This window comes from Sminthopsis crassicaudata, chromosome 3 (assembly GCF_048593235.1).
Source record: "Sminthopsis crassicaudata isolate SCR6 chromosome 3, ASM4859323v1, whole genome shotgun sequence".
NCBI classification, from domain to species: domain Eukaryota; kingdom Metazoa; phylum Chordata; class Mammalia; order Dasyuromorphia; family Dasyuridae; genus Sminthopsis; species Sminthopsis crassicaudata.
Genome location: NC_133619.1, coordinates 585,220,733 through 585,241,953, shown reverse-complemented (window position 1 = coordinate 585,241,953; position 21,221 = coordinate 585,220,733). Strand labels below are relative to the sequence as shown.

Here is a 21,221-nt window from a genome sequence, read left to right as displayed (position 1 = left end):
TGTGTTGAGTCTAGTAGTGCCCTGCTTCTCCAAAGACCAGGAGATGGATTCTAGGGCATCCACTATGGGGTTTCCTTGGAGGCACCTGGGTGGGAGGTGGGATCCAAAGCCCCAAATAAAGGCCAAGAGGAAGCTATTGATAGCCAGTAAATGGTTTCGACGTTTTTTGTCCCCGTCCATATCCTTCTGGAGTCCCTCTGCAGATGTGCTGTCCTGAGTACCTTCAGAGTCTTGGACCATTGAGCTTGAACGGCTCATGTTCTCTATAAGTGGGAAACATAGGGAGAGCCACATGGGAGAAAAAGAGAACATCAAAAGGGAAACTTCTATTTCAAAAGCTCCTTCTTGTCAGACTCTGTCATCAACCCCCTCTCCTAGATTATAGCACCTTTTCCTATCCCTGATCCTAGGTTATTTACCTTCAACTAGCAAGTCCTCTGCCCATCCCTCTTTTCCAGTTGTATTTGTTCCCTTGCTCTTCCTCCCTTTACCATATCCTGGCTCTTTCCTCCCCCCCCCAGTTTGTACTAGGCCTCCTCTTCCCTCATCTCAAATCCACCCTTTCCCTTCTTCTTCTCCCATACCCCCACTGGTGATGTGGTATTGCTCCTCTTCTGTGTAGTGCAGGTAGGGATTAAGCAGCCCTTGAAGGAGGTGGGTCATGCTGTAGATCTCTGCCACACCTGGGCTGGATGCTGGCTGTCCATGGACATAGAGCACAGAGTTGGCACCCTGGCGGTTTAGGAAGTGAAGCATGGGGGGTACTAGGTCATCCGCTAGATATTGCAACTCAACCATGGTTTGGGGGAGCAAATAGTACTCTCGAGGCAGTTCTGTCATTAGAGTTGTAAGCATAGCCTGCCATGTCTGATGCCCTCCACAATATATCAGGGCACAACTTCCCACTACAAAAGGAGACATACCAGCTGTGTTCACCACCTCTAACAGGAACCAGGTATCTTGTGGCCAAGGTATTTGTTGACCATTGGGTAGACTAATATTAGCAGCATTACTTAGCAAGGAGGCAACAGGATCCAACCAAGCAGCACTAGGCACTCCATCACAGACGATCCAATGCTGAATTCTCTGTGGGTCCCTCATATCTTGGTTTATACCAGCCCACAACAGCTGGGAAAAGACCCCATGATTCCAATAGTGTTCCTCAAACCAGCCTAGGAATTCCTCTGGGTTAAGGCTACTAGGATACAGGGAAGTGGTTTTCACAGGCCTAATGTCTCCAGAAGCTTTGTTCCTGGCTACCAGCTGGTTCCAGACTTTAGCCAGGGCCTGCCAGCATGTGCTCTTCCCACTGCCAGGTGGACCCATGAGCAATATCCCACGCACTTGCCTCAAGGCCTGGCTCAACTGCTCTAGAGAGCACAGGAGATCAGGACCCACATACAAGCCAATCTTCCGTAATTCTTTTGTCAGTTTGGGTGGAGTTACAGTCCATGGTGTGGCCAGCACATTGCCTGCCCCTGAAAAGATGTCACGGAGCAGCTGACGCAACATAAGGAGGTGAGGTCGCTCAGGACCATTAAACAGTGGTGAGTGCAGGAGGGCATGAAGCAGAGCAGCCTCCTCTGCAGCACCTAGGGTTCGAGGAAGTTGAGGGCCCTGCTGTTCCTTGGGAGTTTCCAAGAATTGTAGGGTAGTCTCCAGGATCTGTACCAGGATGGTAAGGCGGCTGGGCAGCAGCCTGGGTTCTAGAGCCTGCTCCAAGGTGAAGAATGTGGCCAGACGAGATGCCAGGCGCACAGCATCCCGGAGTCCAGCACCCATCAGGGTCATTTCAGTCAGCCGTTTTAGATTTGGCAGTGCCATGGTTACAGGGCGAAGCAGAAAGCGCAGGTTGGTGGGTAATGTGGAACTCAGGTGGGTGAGTGTTAAGAAACATCCATAGCCAAAGCGCACATGAACTCGATGATTTTCAAAGAAGCTGTTGCCTAGGATCTGAGGCTTCAGGGGATCCAACTCAGAAATTTCTAAAGCTCCCGGTAGCAGAGGTACATAGAGACGCCGCAGATCATCTAGGCGCTGGCCCAGAGCCGAGAGCAAGCCAATTGGCAGGGCACCTGCAGCTTTTAGCAGGAGCCAGGCGCCACTCTGCAGGGCTCCAGTCAGGTAGGACCCCAGGCAGTGGGCTTCCATGTGCATAACACAATGCAGGATCACCAGCTGACGGCCCAGGGCAGAGGCCAGTCTGGCCACTAAGGCACTCTTGCCCACACCAATAGGGCCAAGGAGGGTCCCACAAGCTACCTCTTGCAGAGCCAAAAGCAACCCCAGAGCAGGTCGTTCAAGCAGTTGGGAGGCTATTCGTCTCTGACCGGGGCCCACATATTCATAGCCATATAGGAAGGGATGCCCCAGTACTTCCACCCAACATGTGGGCTTTTTCCTGTGGGATGAGCCAACTTCGGGTGACTCATTAGAATCTGGGCTTTGGCTGCTGTTTTGAGGACCCAAGTAGTACTTTAACTGGCGGGCCCAGTGGAAGTCTTCAGACTCATTGACTTGTTGCTGCTGCAAAAGTACTGCTGTGTCTCGATGGGCTATAACTCTTGTAAGCAACAGGGACAGCAGAAGGGACAGTCGAGGGGAGGGGGGAGGGTGACCAATATGGCTGTTCCGCTGTTCACGGGCAAAATTGGACAGGGCCTCCATTTTGCGGAGCTGCATGAAACTAAGAAGGTGGACTTTTTTATTCTGCATTGCCTCCTCTACCTGGGTCCGCCAGGCCACCTCTTCAGCTACTAGCACACATTGCACTGGAAAGGCCTGGGCCAAGTCTAGCCAATGATGACTATGAAGATACTGTTGGGGCTCCCCAGGACCTTGGGGTTGCTGAAAAACACGGTCCAAGAACTGATTTAGGGCCAATCGAGCAGCCACACAGTCTGACAGCCCGTATACCAGGGCTGACCGAATCCACTGTTCCAGGTTGGTCAGCCACTTGGGGACATCATGTTGTAGGAGCAAGGGAGAGCGCAGGACCAGGACCTCCCCAAACTTGCCCATGATGGACTGGGCCTCTTCTTTGGCCTCCAAGGCACTGGGTCCTGAGGAGATGCTGCATGGCTGAAACACTACGGTCTGAATGTGGGGGAAGCAGCGGTGTACCCACAGCTGAGCTTCAGTGGCTTCCCGGGGGGCTGACATCAGGGCTACGAGCTCCCCATCACTGAGGAAAAAGAGGCGAGGGAAGCGCGAGCGCACCCCGTAGAGCACTGTTTCTAGAGCAATGGTTATGTGCTCTAGTTCGAGGTTGCCCACCTGTAGGAGTCTCTGTAGCTGCTGGTCTTGGAATCTGGGATTTCGTGATCCGCTGGGCACCATGAGGGATAACACCAGAGGATCCTCCAAGGAGATCTGCATGAGCTCTCGATATTGAGAGTCTACCACTTGAAACCTTTTACTCTGAGGAAGAAAAGAGATCAGAAAATTGAAAAAGATGGTAGGAAAAGGAGGTGGAGGAAGGAAAAAAGAGCCCAACCAAGAAGTCCTTGCCCAGTGCTCCTTTCCTCACTTGTTCTACAGAATACCCAGCCCACCTTCTCACCAGTTCTGGACTAGGCAAGTTGATCTTCATCTCATAGATAACTTTATTCAGAAAAATCCATTTCTGTTGGAATACTACCCAAACTTCCATCAAGGCACCTAGAAAGATAAAAGAGTCTGAGCTAGGGTCCTTGAGGAACTACAGATTAGTAGAAGATAAGAAAGACCCAGAACCACTGTTTTAACTAAAGACCAACCAACCACAAGAATAAAAATGTACAAGGTAAGCAAAAATGAAGGTGGTGATATGACTGCATAATCACAATGGTTCTATTATGTCATTAATGTGATACTCTACCACTACAAATTGTCACCCTTCCAAACTTTCTAATCCTGTGCTATTTTTATGCATTTCTTACCATAAATCATCCACAGAGGATCTATTCAACAGCCTTCAATATTTTGGAACCATAGAATCTCAGAATTGCAAGATCCCTTAATGGTCATGTAATTCAACTCCTAACCATACCATGAAGCCTAATAGGTAGTCTACTTCCAAATAAAGATCTTTACTAATGAATTCACTCCTTCCTGATTCAAATATCCTTATCTCCCTTTTAGAAAACCATCTAACTAGAATCAGGAAAGGAAGTTCTGGTAGGTAATCTGCCTTTCCTATACTGTTCCAATTTATGCCCTCTATGATCATGTAGAAGGCGGCTAATTCTATTCTCCATATAATAGTAGTTCAAGTACTTGAAGACAATCAACTCCTCTTAAATCTTCTCTTCAACATGCTGAACATATTGAACATAGTCTCTTCAAATCAACCTCATGTGACAGGAATGCCCTCCCTTCATCAAGTAGATGTTCTTTTCTAGATTATAATAATAATAGCAAGTATTTATATAGTCACAACAACCTTACAAGATGGGTACTTTTATTATCCTCATTTTAAAGGTAAGATAACTGAGGAGGCAGAGTCAAGATGCTGGAGAATAGATAGGATATTTTCTAAGCTCGCTCCAGCTTCCATTAGAATGCTAGATCATGCCTCTGAATGGCTTCTGGAGTGACAGAACCAGAACCCACAAATATTTGGAATGTAATAATTTTCCAATTTAAGATATCTTGAAAAGACTTCAGGAAAGGTCTGCCTCAATTGAGGAGAGGGGAAAGCAGCCCAGCACAGGGAGGGCCAGTGTAAGGAGACCCTTCACAGAGAGACCTAGCATGAGGAATCTAGCAGGACATTCTTATTCAAAATGCATCAGCATTGGCTACTCTATCCTACTTCAGAAGTCTAGTGGATCAGCAGGCCAGTTGTGAGACATCCAACGCAATTACACAAACAAAATGTGAGCCTTCGAACCCTAGAATGACAGGTGGGAATTGGCTAGGCCCACCAAGCACAATTGGAAAACCCCATTGGCCCCAGCACAATAAGTGAGAGGCTCTTGTCTCCCTGCAAAAGAAGCTTGGAACAATCTCCTCGGTGTCCTAGGAGCAGAGCTCAACTTTTTAAAATGAGCAAAAAAAGGCAAAAAGAGTTCTGATCCTAGAAAGCTACTATAGAGACAGGGAAGATCAGAACACAAACCTAGAAGAGGACAGCAAAAGCAAAGATGAAGTTTCAAAAGGGAATATGAACTGTCTCCAGCTCAAAAGGGTCTCTTAAAAGAATTCAAAAAGGATTTTAAAAGAGAGAAAGAAGAAAATGGGGGAGGAAATGGGAGCTATGCAGGAGAACTATGAAAGTTTTGGGGGAAAGCCAACAGCTTGGGGGAAAAAAGCACAGAAATTGAATGAAGAAAATAACAAATCTGGCAAAATGGGAAAAGATATACTGAAGAAAACAACTTCTTAAAAAATAGAATTGATGAAATGAAAAAAAAAAAATCCACTGAACAAAACTTTAAAAGTAGAATTGGCCAAATGCAAAAGAAGATAAAATTAACTGAAGAAAATAATTCACTAAAAATTAGAATTGAACAAATGGAAGCAAATGACTTAAAGAGACATCAAAGAAAACCCCCAAAAATATGAAAAAATAGAAGAAAATGCAAAATACCTCATTAGAAAATTAACCTGGAAAACAGATCCAAGAGTCAATCTAAAAATTAGTGTAGTAGCTAAAAGCCAGAATGGGAAAAAGAACTTGCATAACATCTTTTAAGAAATCATTAAGGAAAACTGCCCTGATATTCTAGAACCAGAAGGTAAAATCGTCATTGAAAGAATCCACTGATTACCTTCTGAGATCTTAAAATGAAAACTTCAAGGAATATTATAGAAAATTCTAGAATTTTCAGACCAAAGAGAAAAATACTGCAAGCAACCAGAAAAGAAACAATTCAAATATCGAGGAACCACAATCAGGATTACTCAGAACCTAGCAGCTTCCACCTTAAAGGATAGAAGGGGCTGGAATATGATATTCTAGAAGTCAAAGGAACTTGAACTACAACCAAGAATCAACTACCCAGAAAAATTAAGCATTATCTTTCAGGGGAAGAGACAGACATTGAATGAAATAGGGGATTTTCCATCATTTCTGCTGAAAAGACCAAATCTGAAAAGAAAATTTGATCTTCCAAATACAAGACTCAAGAGAAGCATAACAATGTAAAAGGAAGGGAAAAAACCTAATTTTTAAAGGTTAAAATGTTTATATCTCTACACAGGATAACATGTAACTCTTGAAAACTATATCTTGAAAGTATAAGTTGATTAATGTGGTGATATAAAAAAGAAATTAGAGCTGGAAAAGAGATTGTACTGAGAGAAGAGGAAAAGACAGGTAAAATGGGTTAAATTATGTTACATAAAGAGACACAAAAGGCCTTTCACAGTTGAGGGGAAAAAGGGAGGTAGCTAAGCATTGTTTAAATCTTAATCTCATCAGATTTGTCTAAAAAAGGGAATAATATATATACTTAGTTCGGTATAAAAAATTGTTTTACTCTCTAGGGAAATAGAAAGGAAAAAAAGGAAAAGAATGGGAGTCTGAAAAAAGGGAGGGCAGATTGAGAGAGGTGATGGTCAGAAACAAAACACCAGTAAGGAAGGAAATGGTGAAAGGAGAGAAAAGTTTAAATAGAGTTAGTAATTTTAATTGTGAATTTGAATGAATGAACTCTCCCATGAGACAGAAGCAGATAGAGTAGATTAAAAGCCAGAATCCTACAATATGTGGTTTAGAAGAAGCACATTTGAAACAGATACAAACAGCGTAAAAGTAAAAAGCTGTAGCAGAATACATTGTGCTTCAACTGAATTAAAAAAAAAAAAAAAGTAGGGGTAGTGATTCTGATCTAAGATTAAGCAAAACAAAAATAAGTCTAATTGAAAGAGATAAAAAAGGAAAATACATCATGCTTAAAGGTTACCAAAATGATGAAGTAATATCAATACTAAGCCTATATGCACCAAGTGATATAGCATCAAAATTCTTGAAGGAGAAATTGAGTTGCAAGAAAAATAGATAGCAAAACTATATTAGTGGGAGATCTCAACCTCCTTTATCAGAACTAGATAAATCGAACCAGAAAATAAATAAGAAAAAAAATGAGGTGAACAGAATTTTGGAAAAGAATATTGAATATTGAGAATAGAAGAAATGAGAATAGAAAGGAATGTACCTTTTTTTAGTGGTACATAGCACCTAGACAAAAATTGACCATGTATTAGCGCATAAACACCTCACAACCAAATACAGAAAGGCAGAAATAATAAATGCATCTTTTTCAGATCAAGATACAATAAAAATTATGAGTAGTAAAAGGTCATGGATGAATAGACCAAAAATTAATTAGATACTAAATAATCTAATCCTAAAGAATGAGTGAATCAAATAAATTATAGAAACAATAATTTCATCTAAAGGAATGACAATAATGAGACAATAAACAAAACTTATGGGATGTATACAAAATAATTCTTAGGGAACATTCTATATTTCTAGGGAATATATTTATATTTCTTACATTAATAAAACAGAGAAAGAGAAGTTCAATGAATTGTATATACAACTAAAAAAGCTAGAAAAAAAACAAATTTAAAAACTCCAGATAAATAACAAATTAGAAATTCTGGAAATCAAAAGAAAGATAAATAAAATTAAAAGTAAGAAAACTATTGAGCTAATAAACAAAACTAAGAATTGGTTTTATGAAAAGCCAACAAGATAGACAAATCTTTGATTAATTTAATTTTAAAAAGTAAAGAAGAAAACCAAATTACTAGTTTCAAAAATGAAAAGAGTGAACTTACTATCAATGAAGAATAAATTGAAGTCATAATTTGGAGCTATTTTGCAAAATTGTATGCCAATAAATCTGACAACCTAAATAAAATGGATGAATATTTTTAAAATATATAGGTTGCCCAGATTAACAAAAGAGGAAATAAAATACTTAAATTTTAGAAAAATAAATTGAACAAGTCATCAATGAACTCTCTAATAAAAAATTTCCAGAGCCAGATGGATTTATAAGTGAATTTTACCAAACATTTAAGAACAATTAATTCCAATACTATATAAACTATATGGAAAAATAGGGGGGAAAAGAAGTCCCAACAAATTCCTTTTATGACATGGATATGGTGCTGATACCTAAATCAGAAAGAATCAAATTACAGACCTATTTCCCTAATGAAAATTGATACAAAAAATCTAAAATAAAATATTAGCAAAGAGAAAAACAGCAATTTATTACCAGGATAATACACTGTGACCAAGTGGGATTGATATCAGGAATGTAGGACTGGTTTAACATCAGGAAAATGATCAACATAATTGACCATATCAATAACCAAACTAATAGAAATTATTTGATTATCACAACAGATGCAGAAAAAGCATTTGACAAAATAAAATACCCATTCCTATTTAAACACCAGAGTACATAGGAATAGATGGAGTTTTAAAATGAGTTTTTTTAAAAATCTAAAAACATCAGCAAGTACTATATGTAAAGTAGGTAAGTTAAAAGCCTTCCCAGTAAAATCAGGGGCAAAGCAAGGTTTATTATCATCACCACTATTATCCTATATTGTATTAGAAACATTAAATAATCAACTAAAAAATTATAAGAAAGAATTAACAACTTTAGCAGAGTTTTAAGATATAAAATAAATTTATATTCATTGGCATTTCTATATGTTACCAATGAAGTTTAGCAGCAAGAGATAGAAAGAAAAATCCCATTTAAAATAAAAGTAGACAATATAAAATATTTATGAGTCTATCTGTCAAGATAAAGCCAGGAGCTATACAAAACATGTTTTACACAAATAAAGTTAGATCTAAACAACTGGAAGAATTTATCAAGAGCTTATGGGTAGGCTGAGCTACTATAATAAAAATTACAATTCTATCTTAATTAATATACTTATTTGCTGCCATACCAATCAAACTGGCAAGAAATTACTAGATAATAACAAAATTCATCTGGAAGAACAAAAGTTCTAAAAGTTCAAGGGAATTAATGAAAAAAAATTACAAAGGAAGGTGGCCTAGCTGTGCCAGACCTAAAACTGTATCATAAAACAGCAGTCATCAAAACCATTTGGTACAGACTAAGAAACAGAATAGTGGAACAACAGAATAATTATGTTCACAAGATACAATACTCAATGATTATAATAATCTAGCATTAGATAAATCCAAAGACTCTAGCTTCTGGAATAAGAACTCACTATTTGACAAAATTTTCTGGGAAAATTGGAAAACAGGATGGCAAAAACTGGGCATTGATCAACATCTAACATCTTATACCAAGATAAGATCAAAATAGGTTCATAATTTTGACCAAAAAAAGATAATTCTTTAAGTAAATTAGGAGAATAAGGATTAGTATATCTGTAAAGGAAAGAATTTATGGCCAAAGAAAAACTAAAGAACATTATGAAATGCAAAATTAAGCATTTTGGTTACATTAAATTTAAAAAGTTATGTGCAAACAAAACCAATATAGTCTAGATTAAAAGGGAAACAGAAAGGGGGGGGCAGTTTTTATATCCAGGGTTTCTTTTTTTAAATTTTATAGTAACTTTTTATTTTTCAAAATACATGCAAAGATAGTTTTCAACATTCACTCTTGCAAAGCCTTGTGTTCTAATTTTTCTCCCTCCCTTCCTCCCTCCCCCTTCTCCTAGACAGCAAATAATTCAAAATAGGTTAATCTTTCAGATGAAAAAGTTAAAGCTATTTCTAGTCATATGAAAATATGCTCAAATCACCATTCTTAGAGATGTCCAAATGAGACAACTCTGAGGTACCTACTATACACCTCTCTCAGATTGGCTAAGATGACAGGAAAAGTAATACATATGGGGAAACTAGGACTCTAAATGCATTATTGGTAGAGTTGTGAAATGATCCAACTATTTTGGAGAGCAAGTTGGAACTAGGCCCAAAAGGCTATCACATTGTACATATCCAATACCTATTATCTCTACTGGGCTTATATCCCAAAGAGATCAAAAAAAGAGGGAAAAGACTCACATGTGTAAAAATGTTTGTAGCAGCTCTTTTTGTAGTGACTAGAAACTGGAAACTGAGTGGATGCCCATCAATTGGAGACTGGCTGAGTAAGTTATGGTATAGGAATGTAAGGGAATATTATTGTTCTATAAGAAATGATGAGAAGGCAGATTTCAGAAAAACCTGGAGCAACTTACATGAACTAATGCTAACTTAAGTGAGCAAAACCAAGAGAACATTGTACCAATAACAAGAAGATTATGTGATGACCAACTGTGATGGATTTAGTTCTTTTCAACCATGAGATGATTCAAGTCAATTCCAATAGACTTATGATACAAAATGCCATCAACATCCAGAGAGATAAATAAGGAGAATGGATGTAGATCAAAGCATAGTATTTTCATCTTTTTATTGTTTGCTTCGTTTTTTTCTTATTTTTTTCCTTTTTTTCTTGTGCAGCATAATAAATGTGGAAATATGTTTAGAAGAATTGCACATGTTTAACCTATATTGGATTGCTTGCTATCTTGGGGAGGGGGAATGGAGACAAAAAGGGAGAAAAAATTGGAACACAAGATTTTGCAAAGGTGAATGTTGAAAACTATCTTTGCATGTATTTGGGGAAATAAAAATACTATTTAAAAAATAAAAAGACAACCCAAAAAAGAAATAACTGAAGCAGCAAGAAGAGATTAATCTACTTGTTCTAGTAATTGTCTGAGGCAAGATTTGAATTCAATTTACAATTGAAACTTTAGTTTCCTTAATTTGCATTTCTCTAAATTATTAATAATTCAGACTGTTTTTTCATGTTAACAGGGACTTCTTTAAAAATTGCTGTTTTGTATAGTACTAATAACATCACTTTTAGTTTTATACCCCAAAAATATTTAAGAGAAAAAGAATTAATATATTAAAAATATAGCAGCTCTTTTTGTGGTGGTAGAGAATTTAAAATTCATCAATTGGGGAAAAGTTGAACAGGTTATATAATGTATGAATGTGACGGAATGCTGTTGTGATTTAAGAAATGATGGTGTTACCCCCAACCGAAAACTAAACTTGAAATACTAAAATTAAAAGGAGAAATCAATAATATTGAAAGTAAAAAAAAAACTATTGAATTAATAAATAAAACCAAGAGTTGGTTTTATGAAAAAGCCAATAAAATAGATAAACCTTTGGTAAATCTGATCAGAAAAAGGAAAGAGGAAAATCAAATTGTTAGTCTTACAAATGAAAAGGGGGATTTTTCCACCAATGAAGAGGAAATTAGAGAAATAATGAGTTACTTTGTCCAACTTTATGCCAATAAATTTGATAACTTAAGTGAAATGGATGACTACCTCCAAAAATATAGGCTTCCTAGATTAACAGAGGAGGAGATAAATTGTTTAAATAGTCATTTCAGAAAAAGAAATAGAACAAGCTATTAATCAACTCCCCAGGAAAAAATCCCCAGGACCAGATGGATTTATATGTGAATTCTACCAAACATTTAAAGAACAACTAGCCCCAATGTTATATAAACTATTTGAAAAAATAGGGGATGAAGGAGTCCTCCAAACTCCTTTTATGACACAGACATGGTACTGATACTTAAACCAGGTAGATTAAAAACTGAGAAAGAAAACTATAGACCAATTTCCTTAATGAATATTGATGCTAAAATCTTAAATAAGATATTAGCAAAAAGACTTCAGAAAATCATCCCCAGGATAATACACTATGATCAAGTAGGATTTATACCAGGAATACAGGGCTGGTTTAATATTAGGAAAACTATTAGTATAATTGACCATATTAATAATCAAATTAATAAAAACCATATGATCATCTCAATAGATGCAGAAAAAGCATTTGATAAAATCCAACATCCATTCCTTCTAAAAACACTTGAGAGTATAGGAATAAATGGACTATTCCTTAGAATAATCAGGAGCATATATTTAAGACCGTCAGTAAGCATAATATGTAATGGAGATAAACTGGAACCTTTTCCAGTAAGATCAGGAGTGAAACAAGGTTGTCCACTATCACCATTACTATTCAATATAGTACTAGAAACTCTAGCCTTGGCAATAAGAGTCGAGAAAGAGATTAAAGGAATAAGAGTAGGTAATGAGGAAATCAAACTGTCACTCTCTGCAGATGATATGATGGTATACTTAGAAAACCCTAGAGATTCTAAGTTATTAGAAATAATTCACAACTTTAGCAAAGTTGCTGGGTACAAAATAAATCCACATAAATCCTCAGCAACAGCAAGAGACACAAAGAGAAATTCCATTCCAAACAAATGTCAAGAGCATAAAATTTGGGAATCTATCTACCAAAGAAAAGTCAGGAATTATATGAACAAAATTACAAGGCATTGCCACAAAAATAAAGTCAGATTTAAATAATTGGAAAGACATTCAGTGCTCTTGGATAGGCCGAGTGAATATAATAAAGATGACAATACTCCCCAAACTAATCTATTTATTTAGTGCTATGCCAATCAGACTCCCAAGAAACTATTTTAGGGACCTAGAAAAAATAACAACAAAGTTCATATGGAAGAATAAAAGGTCGAGAATTTCAAGGGAATTAATGAAAAAAAAAAGTCAGATGAAGGTGGTCTAGGTATACCTGATCTAAAGCTATATTATATAGTAGCAGTCACCAAAACCATTTGGTATTGGCTAAGAAATAGACTGGTTGATCAGTGGAACAGATTAGGTACGAAGGATAGAAAAGGGTACAACTATAGCAATCTAGTGTTTGATAAACCCAAAGATACCAACATTAGGGATAAAAATTCAATATTTGAAAAAAAACTGTTGGGAAAACTGGAAATCAGTATGCCAGAAATTAGATATGGATCCACACTTAACACCATATACCAAGATAAGATCAAAATGGGTCCATGATTTAGGCATAAAGAATGAGATCATAAATAGATTAGAGGAACAGAGGATAGTCTACCTCTCAAACTTGTGGAGAAGAAAGGAATTTATGACCAGAGGAGAATTAGAGATCATTATTGATCACAAAATAGAAGATTTTGATTACATCAAACTAAAAAGTTTCTGTACAAACAATACTAATGCAAACAAGATTAGAAGGAAAGTAACAAATTGGGAAAATATTTTTACAGTTAAAGGTTCTGATAAAGGTCTCATTTCCAAAATATATAGAGAATTGATCCTAATTTATAAGAAATCAAACAATTCTCCAATTGATAAATGGTCAAAGGATATGAACAGACAATTCTCAGATAATGAAATTGAAACTATATCCACTCATATGAAAGAGTGTTCCAAATCACTACTGATCAGAGAAATGCAAATTAAGACAACTCTAGAGATATAGAGATATCACTAACCACCTGTCAGACTGGCTAAGATGACAGGACAAATAATGATGAATGCTGGAGGGGATGTGGGAAAACTGGGACAGTAATACATTGTTGGTGGAGCTGTGAAAGAATCCGGCCATTCTGGAGAGCAATTTGGAACTATGCCCAAAAAGTTATCAAACTGTGCATACTCTTTGATCCAGCAGTGCTACTACTGGGCTTATATCCCAAATAAATACTAAAGAGGGGAAAGGGACCTGTATGTGCCAAAATGTTTGTGGCAGCTGTTTTCATAGTGGCTAGAAACTGGAAGATGAATGGATGTCCATCAATTGGAGAATGGTGGGTAAATTATGGTATATGAAGGTTATGAAATATTATTGCTCTGTAAGAAATGACCAACAGGATGAATTCAGAAAGGCTTGGATAGACTTGCATGTACTGATGCTGAGTGAAATGAGCAGAACCAGAAGATCACTATACACTTCAACAATGATACTATATGAGGATGTATTCTGATGGAAGTGGATATCTTCAACATAAATTAGATCCAACTCACTTCCAGTTGATCAATGATGGACAGAAACAACTACACCCAGAGAAGGAACACTGGGAAGTGAATGTAAATTGTTAGCACTACTGTCTATCTACCCAGGTTACTTATCCCTTTGGAATCCAATACTTAATGTGCAACAAGAAAATTGGATTTGCACACATATATTGTATCTAGGTTATACTGTAACACATGTAAAATGTATGGGATTGCCTGTCATCTAGGGGAGGGAGTAGAGGGAGGGAGAGGAAAATTTGGAAAAATGAATACAAGGGATAATGTTATAAAAAAATTACTCATTGTGAAAGAATCCAACCATTCTGGAGAGCAATCTGGAATTATGCCCAAAAAGTTATCAAAATGTGCATACCCTTTGACCCAGCAGTGCTACTACTGGGCTTACATCCCAAGGAAATACTAAAGAAGGGAAAGGGACCTGTGTGTGCCAAAATGTTTGTGGCAGCCCTTTTCATAGTGGCTAGAAGCTGGAAGATTAATGGATGTCCATCAATTGGAGAATGGTTGGGTAAATTATGGTATATGAAGGCTATGGAATATTATTGTTCTGTAAGAAATGACCAACTGGAGGAATACAGAGAGGCTTGGAGAGACTTACATCAACTGATGCTAAGTGAAACGAGCAGAACTAGGAGATCATTATACACTTCAACAATGATACTGTATGAGGATGTATTCTGATGGAAGTGGATATCTTCAACATAGAGAAGAGCTAATCCAATTCCAATTGATCAATGATGGACAGAATCAGCTACATCCAGAAAAGGAACACTGGGAAATGAGTATAAACTGTGAGCATTGTTTTGTTTTGTTTTGTTTTTTTTCCCAGATTTTTAGCTTCCGAATACAATTCTTCCTTTGCAACAACAACAAAAAAATTCTCTTTTGCACATATATATTGTACCTAGGATATACTATAAAATATTTAATATGTATGGGAATGCCTGCCATCTAGGGGAGGGGGTGGAGGGAAGGAGGGGAAAAATTTGGAACAGAAGGGAGTACAACGGATAATGTTGTAAAAAAAAATTACCTATGAATATGTACTGTCAAAGAAAATGTTATAATTATAAAAATTAATTTAAAAATTACTCATGCATATATACTGTCAAAAAATTATAATTGTAAAATTAATTTAAAAAAAAAGAAATGATGGTGTTGAGTTTTGGAGAAACCTGAAAAATATAAACTGATATAAAGTGAAATGAGTTAAACTAGGAGAACAATATTCAATAACAACAAAATTACAAAGACAAACAACTTGGAAAGACTTAGGGATTTTAACCAATTGAACCATCAAATACAATTTCAGAAGACTTATGATGAAACAAGTTTTTCATTTCCAGATAAAGAAATGGTAGACTTAAGAGTTCAGACTGAGAACTTTTTTTTTTTTTGACAACATGGCCATGGAGGGAATTTCTTTTCTTTCTTTGTAAAAGGTTTCATTTTTCTTGCTTTCTTGGTGGAAAGGAAAAGGGCAAATTAGGAAAGAGAGAATGTGAATCTAAAAAATAAAATTTTGTAAAAGGGGGAAAAACACATCTGTTTTCTTTTGACCCATTTATTTACTGTGGAATGGCTGCTGTTATAAATAAGTTTGAATTTGTTGTTTCTATATCTACATCCAAATATTTATCGAAGAAATTTGCTGAAAAGATTTAAAAATAACTTTTTCCTAACTTTAACTCAATTGGTTTTATGCAAAATTTGTTACCTTATATATAATTAAAATTGCTCATTTCATTTTCTAGGATCCTCTCTGTCCCTTGTTTGGGCATGAATTTTGCCCACATCCAAAGTAAAGAAACGTATTTTCTTCCTTGCTGCTCTTATGTGACCTCTTATATCTATCTATGTCATCTATTCATTTGGAGCTTACTGTAGCAACAATAATCATAGTGATGATAAATTATATAATAAGTTAATATTTTGCATAGATTTTTAAGGTTTGCAAAGTACTTCACAAATCTTAGTTTCACAATCATCCTGGGAAATTGACGTAATATTCCCATTTTACATATGAGGAAACAGACACACAGAGATTTTTACTTGCCTAAGTTCACATAACTAGTAAATGAGTGCTTTCTAGTTTTCCAGGAGTTTTTGTCAAAAAGCAAGTACTGACCTCCTAGGTAAGGGTCTTTGGATTTAATTTTTTTATTATATACTTGATGATTATATCTTATCTTTATCATCACTCTATTCCACTGATCAACTTTTTCTATTTTTTTAACCAGCCAAATTGATGATTAATTACTCCTCTGTAGTCTGAGTTCTGGTATTGCTAAAATCCCTTTCCTTTCTACTTTTTAAAATTATTTTAAAATTTTTGACATTTTTTTCCTCTCCAGATGAATGAAAAATTTTTTTTCTAACAAATATTAACTTGTAAATTCTTGGGGAAGGATTTGATTGATATGATGCCAAATAAGTGTATTAATGTAGGATGCATTTATTATTATATTGGTATGGCTCAATTATGGAGTTAATTTCTCTCCTCTCCATTTATTTAGGTCTGTATTCAATAGTCTTTTATAACTGCATTGATATAGTTCCTGTGTATGTTTTGGTACACTGGCTCCCCAATATTTTATCTATTCTATAATTATTTTAAATTAAATTTCCCTTTGAAGGCTTTTAATAATACTCAGAATGGTAAAGATTTATGTGACTTGTTTTATATTCTACAACTTTTAAAAAATTGTCAATTTTAGTTGAATGTTTCTTTAATCCATCAGAACATCTTTAAAAGTTGCTCATTTTCTCTTTAACTATGGATACCTTATTTTTCTTAGCTTATTCTTATACATAGCATTTCTAGTATTATATCAAATAATAGTGATATTACCTTTGATATTACTTGAAAGGCCTCCAGTATTTCTTCACTCTATACAATGCTGGCTATAGGTTTTAAATATATAATTTACTGAGGAAAGGTCCATTTATTCCACTTATTTCTTTTTCTTTTTTTGTTTATGAAAATGTGTAGAAATTATTTTCTATACTTTTTAGTTGTTTTTTTCCCCCCTGAGGCTGGGGTTAAGTGACTTGCACAGGGTCACACAGCTAGGAAGTGTTAAATGTCTGAGGTTACATTTGAACTCAGGTCCTTCTCACTTAAGGGTAGGTGCTCTGTCTACTACACCAACTAGCTGCCCCCATATACTATTTCTAAATCTATTAGCATAGATTTTGTTATTTTTTGTTATTAATATGGTTATGTATAGTTTTCCTATCATTGAAAAAACTATTAATCTAATAAATTCAAATTTCTAAATACTAATCTCTTTGCTATTATTTAACTATTTTTGTCAATATTAGAGATGTCCTATAATTTTTCTTCTCTTCAATTTTCTCTCCATAATTTGAATATCAGATCATATTTGTTTCACAAAAGAATTTGATAGGATCCCTTCCATTCCTAATTTTTAAAGTTTATAAAATATTAAAACTATTCTTTAAATGTTTGATACAAAATTCACCAGCTGGTTCAATTTCTTTTTCTGAGTTTTGCTTATTTAAGATCTTTATTCTTTTTCTGTTATCTGGACATTTCATATTGTTTGTTTCATATTCATTGTTGTGAATATCCATTTTATTAAATGATCAGTTTTAGTAACATTAAATTGGATGGAATAATTTCTAGTTCATTTATTATTCTTATGTTATAAGCTTTCTTCATTTTTAATATAATAGTTTTAATATATGCAATATTATTTCCTCTCTCAAAAAATCAGACTACCTAATAATTTTACATATAAAAATAAATCTTATTTTAACAATCCAACAAGTTTTTTTTGTTTTTGTTTTTGTTTTCAATTGTGATAATTTTTAATTTTCTAAACTTTTATTTAGGGATTTCATTGTTTGTGTAAATTTTCTAATTTTTGAGTTGCATTCTTTGAGCTTTCCTTTTCTCTTTTGTTGATGAAAATGTCAAGTTTTTCCCATTTTGATTGTATTCCAAAAGTCTTATTTCAATGTTATCATTTTCTTTGAGAATTCTAGGATTTGATTTACTATTTCTTGGTGTTTTGTTTTTGGTTTTGCTTTTGTTTTTCTGGAGGCAACTGAGGTTAAGTGACTTGCCCAGGGTCACAATGTACCATTTCTTTAGGATTAAATTATATAATTATCATTTAAGTTTGGATCAGTCCTAGGGTTTTGTAACATGGTAGCTATATTCACATGCCCTCATTTTCTTATATTCTCTTCTTAAGGGTTACTCAAGAGTTTCAGAAATACCTCTTCCTTACATCCTATTTCTTCCCTCAAGAGCTCTTATTCTCATTTTACTCTTACACACACACACACACACACACACACACACACACACACACACACACCCTTTTCATTCCTTTAAATCTCCCTCTGCCTCTCTCCACCTCTCTCCTGAACACTCACGTAAGCCTCGAAAGATGGCCACCCATTCCTGGGCTTGGTCCCGGATATTCTCAGTATATTGGGAATTCAAGATTTTGAGTAGAATCTGCAGGCTTTCTTCAATTCCATCTTGCAGGCTACTGATATCTGGAAATAAAATATGATACAGTGTAGTTGGGCAAGGAACAATTAATAAAGAGTCTCATTCTTTCCTGAGTTACTTGTTCTTCTAGTTTAATACTGTAGGCCCCATGGTAGATGGGGCAACTGGAAGGTAGAAATGAAGAATGTATTTAAAAAGGAAATCCACATCTCAGGTGGATAAAAAATTCACTCTAACCCAGAAGCAGTACCAATATACCATCTATGGCTAGGTTTTGATGAAATGGATTGAAGATTGAGAGAACTGAGAACCTTTAGCCTCTCATAAAGAAGCACTTGTTCCCAGGGTTATTATAATAATCAGATCTACTCTGTATTACTTTTATTTTTTTTAATTTACAAAATTTCTTTTTCTTTCTTTTCTTTTTTTCTTTTCTTTTCTTTTTTTCTTTTTGAGGCAATTGGGAGTTGAGTGACTTGCCCATGGTCGAACAACTAGGAAGTATTAAGTGTCTGAGGACAAATTTGGACTCAGGTCCTCCTGACTTCAGGGCTGGTGCTCTATCCAGTGGGCCACCTAGCTACCCCCAAGTTTGCTCTTTTTCAAATTTCAATGATATGGCTGATTTAAAAAAAAAAAAGTTAAAGGTATGGGGCTGTAACTGAGGGAACTGAGCAGATTAGGGAAGCAAGTAGGAATTGAATTAACTACACTGATTCCATCTTGTGACAATTCAGGGCCTGTCTCAGTTCCTTTGCTGTTCAATTATGGATCTAGTCCAATTTTTATCTTGTGAGAAAATTACAAACCTCTATCTGCTGAGATCCATAACTAAGGACTTAAGTTATATTAACCAGAAACTCAGACCCAAAGAGTGAACAATTGTACATCTCAAGCAATCCATGCATTTCATCTGAAAAGTGGCCCCATAGTGATCAATCAATTATAGTTTCTATGACTCTTTATAGATACTTGGGAGGAATCATAAAAGAAAGGAACACCTTTTCTGATTTCAGGTAATTATACCTGTTCACTCTCCTCCCACCTCCCAACTTGAAGAGTCCTAATCTTTCATCCAATTGGAATCAGATTACCTGTCATATTGTTTCCTTTTAGTTACTTGGTCTTATTTAAATAATTGTTTTTAATGTATAAAATTTTATCTGTTTCTCTCCATTTTCAAAACCTAAAGTGAGGCAGTCTGGTTCCAGTTTGTTGGGCAATTGCCATGCATTGTTTAATAACTCAATATGCTCAGAAAATTGAATCTTTTATTTCCTCAGTCATTTTATCTTTCACTTGTCACATAACACAATAGCTTTCTCTCACTCATACTATCTAAGATATAAGTGGTTAATGATACTTTCATTCATCAAAAGGTAAAATCAGCCAACAAATATGAGGGACAGCTTGTGCAAAGGATTGGAAGTGGGAGATGGAATGATGTGTGAAGAACATGAAGTCAGTTGATTGAATTGTAGATAAAGTACATGCATGAAGGAGAGAAATCAAAGTCTGAAAAGAGAAGTTTAAAAGGCACTTCTACCTAGACCAGGAGTACACAAGAAGACTGCAGAATCTCACCAGAACCCCAATATTGAATCACTGTGATAGACAGAAACCATGGCATATGCCTCATAATGAGAGAAGGAATAGCTCTAAGCACATTAGCAGAACGTGATCCCTAGGCAAAAGTTAGTCCTGGAAACCCCAGGGGACAACCCCAGAATTCAGCTATAGAAAGGTTGAGCTTCAAAAAGCCCAAAACAGGGCACCTCAGAATCCTGAGGCAAGAAAGAAACCCTGTAAAGAACCTAGCCCATGAACAGCATCCTTGCCTAGTAGCAGAAAGGGAGGGCAACAGTGAAACTTAAAGTGGTAGGTGCCAGGTTCCCTGTGGCAAAAAGTAGGCCAAGTCCTGATGTAACTTCTGAGTCTAGTAGTATGGGGAAAGGATCCTGGGAAGAATCTAACATAAGGGACAATCCTAAGAACTCCTTGTGAAAAAGGGAAATATTATGCAGAGCAAAACAAACTTGGAGTAGACTCGGAATACCTTGAAGAGTGGCCTGGTATTGGCTACCAAACTCAAGACTAGTCATGGTCAGTACACAACATTCTATAGTACAAGAATGGAGCTTGATCCAAGCAAAGGCCCATGAATCTAGACACTATAATTTATTGTTCCTGTGTAATGATTTGGTATTAATTTTCAGTTGACTGCTCTTGAGTCAACCTTATATATATCTTTTAAAAATTAGTTGATAAGAGAAATGTAATTAGAAAGTTTCTTTAATTCTCCTTTGTAATATTCAGGCTAGTTTTCTGGAGGTCTGACGGGCTTTGATCTCAGGAGGATAAACACCATGAGAATCCACGAGAATGGTCAAGAATAAAGTCTTTATTGTCCCCTTCACAGTCTATGTCTGTCATAGTCTGACCCAGTCTCCTCTACCAGTCTGCCAGTCTGCCAGTCTGATCTTAATGCAAAGTTCTGCCCACTACATCCCTTTTACTTCTCATTAATATAAATTCCATCTGTGTCACCAGAATTTCATTGAGAGCTTCCTATCCCTCTGAATTAATTTCCCTCACAGAATCTTGCCCCATGAGATCCAGCCCAACTTTTCTCTAAATTATCCTATAGTGTAGTGTACACATCAAACTATAACTGGTTTTTTGTTTTCTTATCTGTCAGGAACCTTGAAATAGCCTACTCACTTTCAAAGTGACTCTTATTTCAGCACCAAGTTATTCCCTTAGTTCCTTAGTTTTCTTTCAGATTTCAATGATGTGTATGATTGAGGAAAAAAAACATTGCAAGTGTTTG

At 36.0% G+C, this 21,221-nt stretch overlaps 1 protein-coding gene across 1 annotated transcript in view; it reads right to left on the bottom strand.

Moving 5' to 3' along the window:
* Nucleotides 1–21,221, bottom strand: part of DNHD1 (dynein heavy chain domain 1) — a 120,225-nt gene that overhangs the window by 34,798 nt on the left and 64,206 nt on the right. Inside the window, exons 21-24 of the mRNA XM_074302538.1 lie at nt 18,310–18,435; nt 3,563–3,660; nt 585–3,420; nt 86–263 (exon numbers count right to left, since the gene is read on the bottom strand). Of these exons, the coding sequence (XP_074158639.1) occupies nt 86–263; nt 585–3,420; nt 3,563–3,660; nt 18,310–18,435 (3,238 nt within the window). The remainder of the gene's footprint in view (nt 1–85; nt 264–584; nt 3,421–3,562; nt 3,661–18,309; nt 18,436–21,221) is intronic.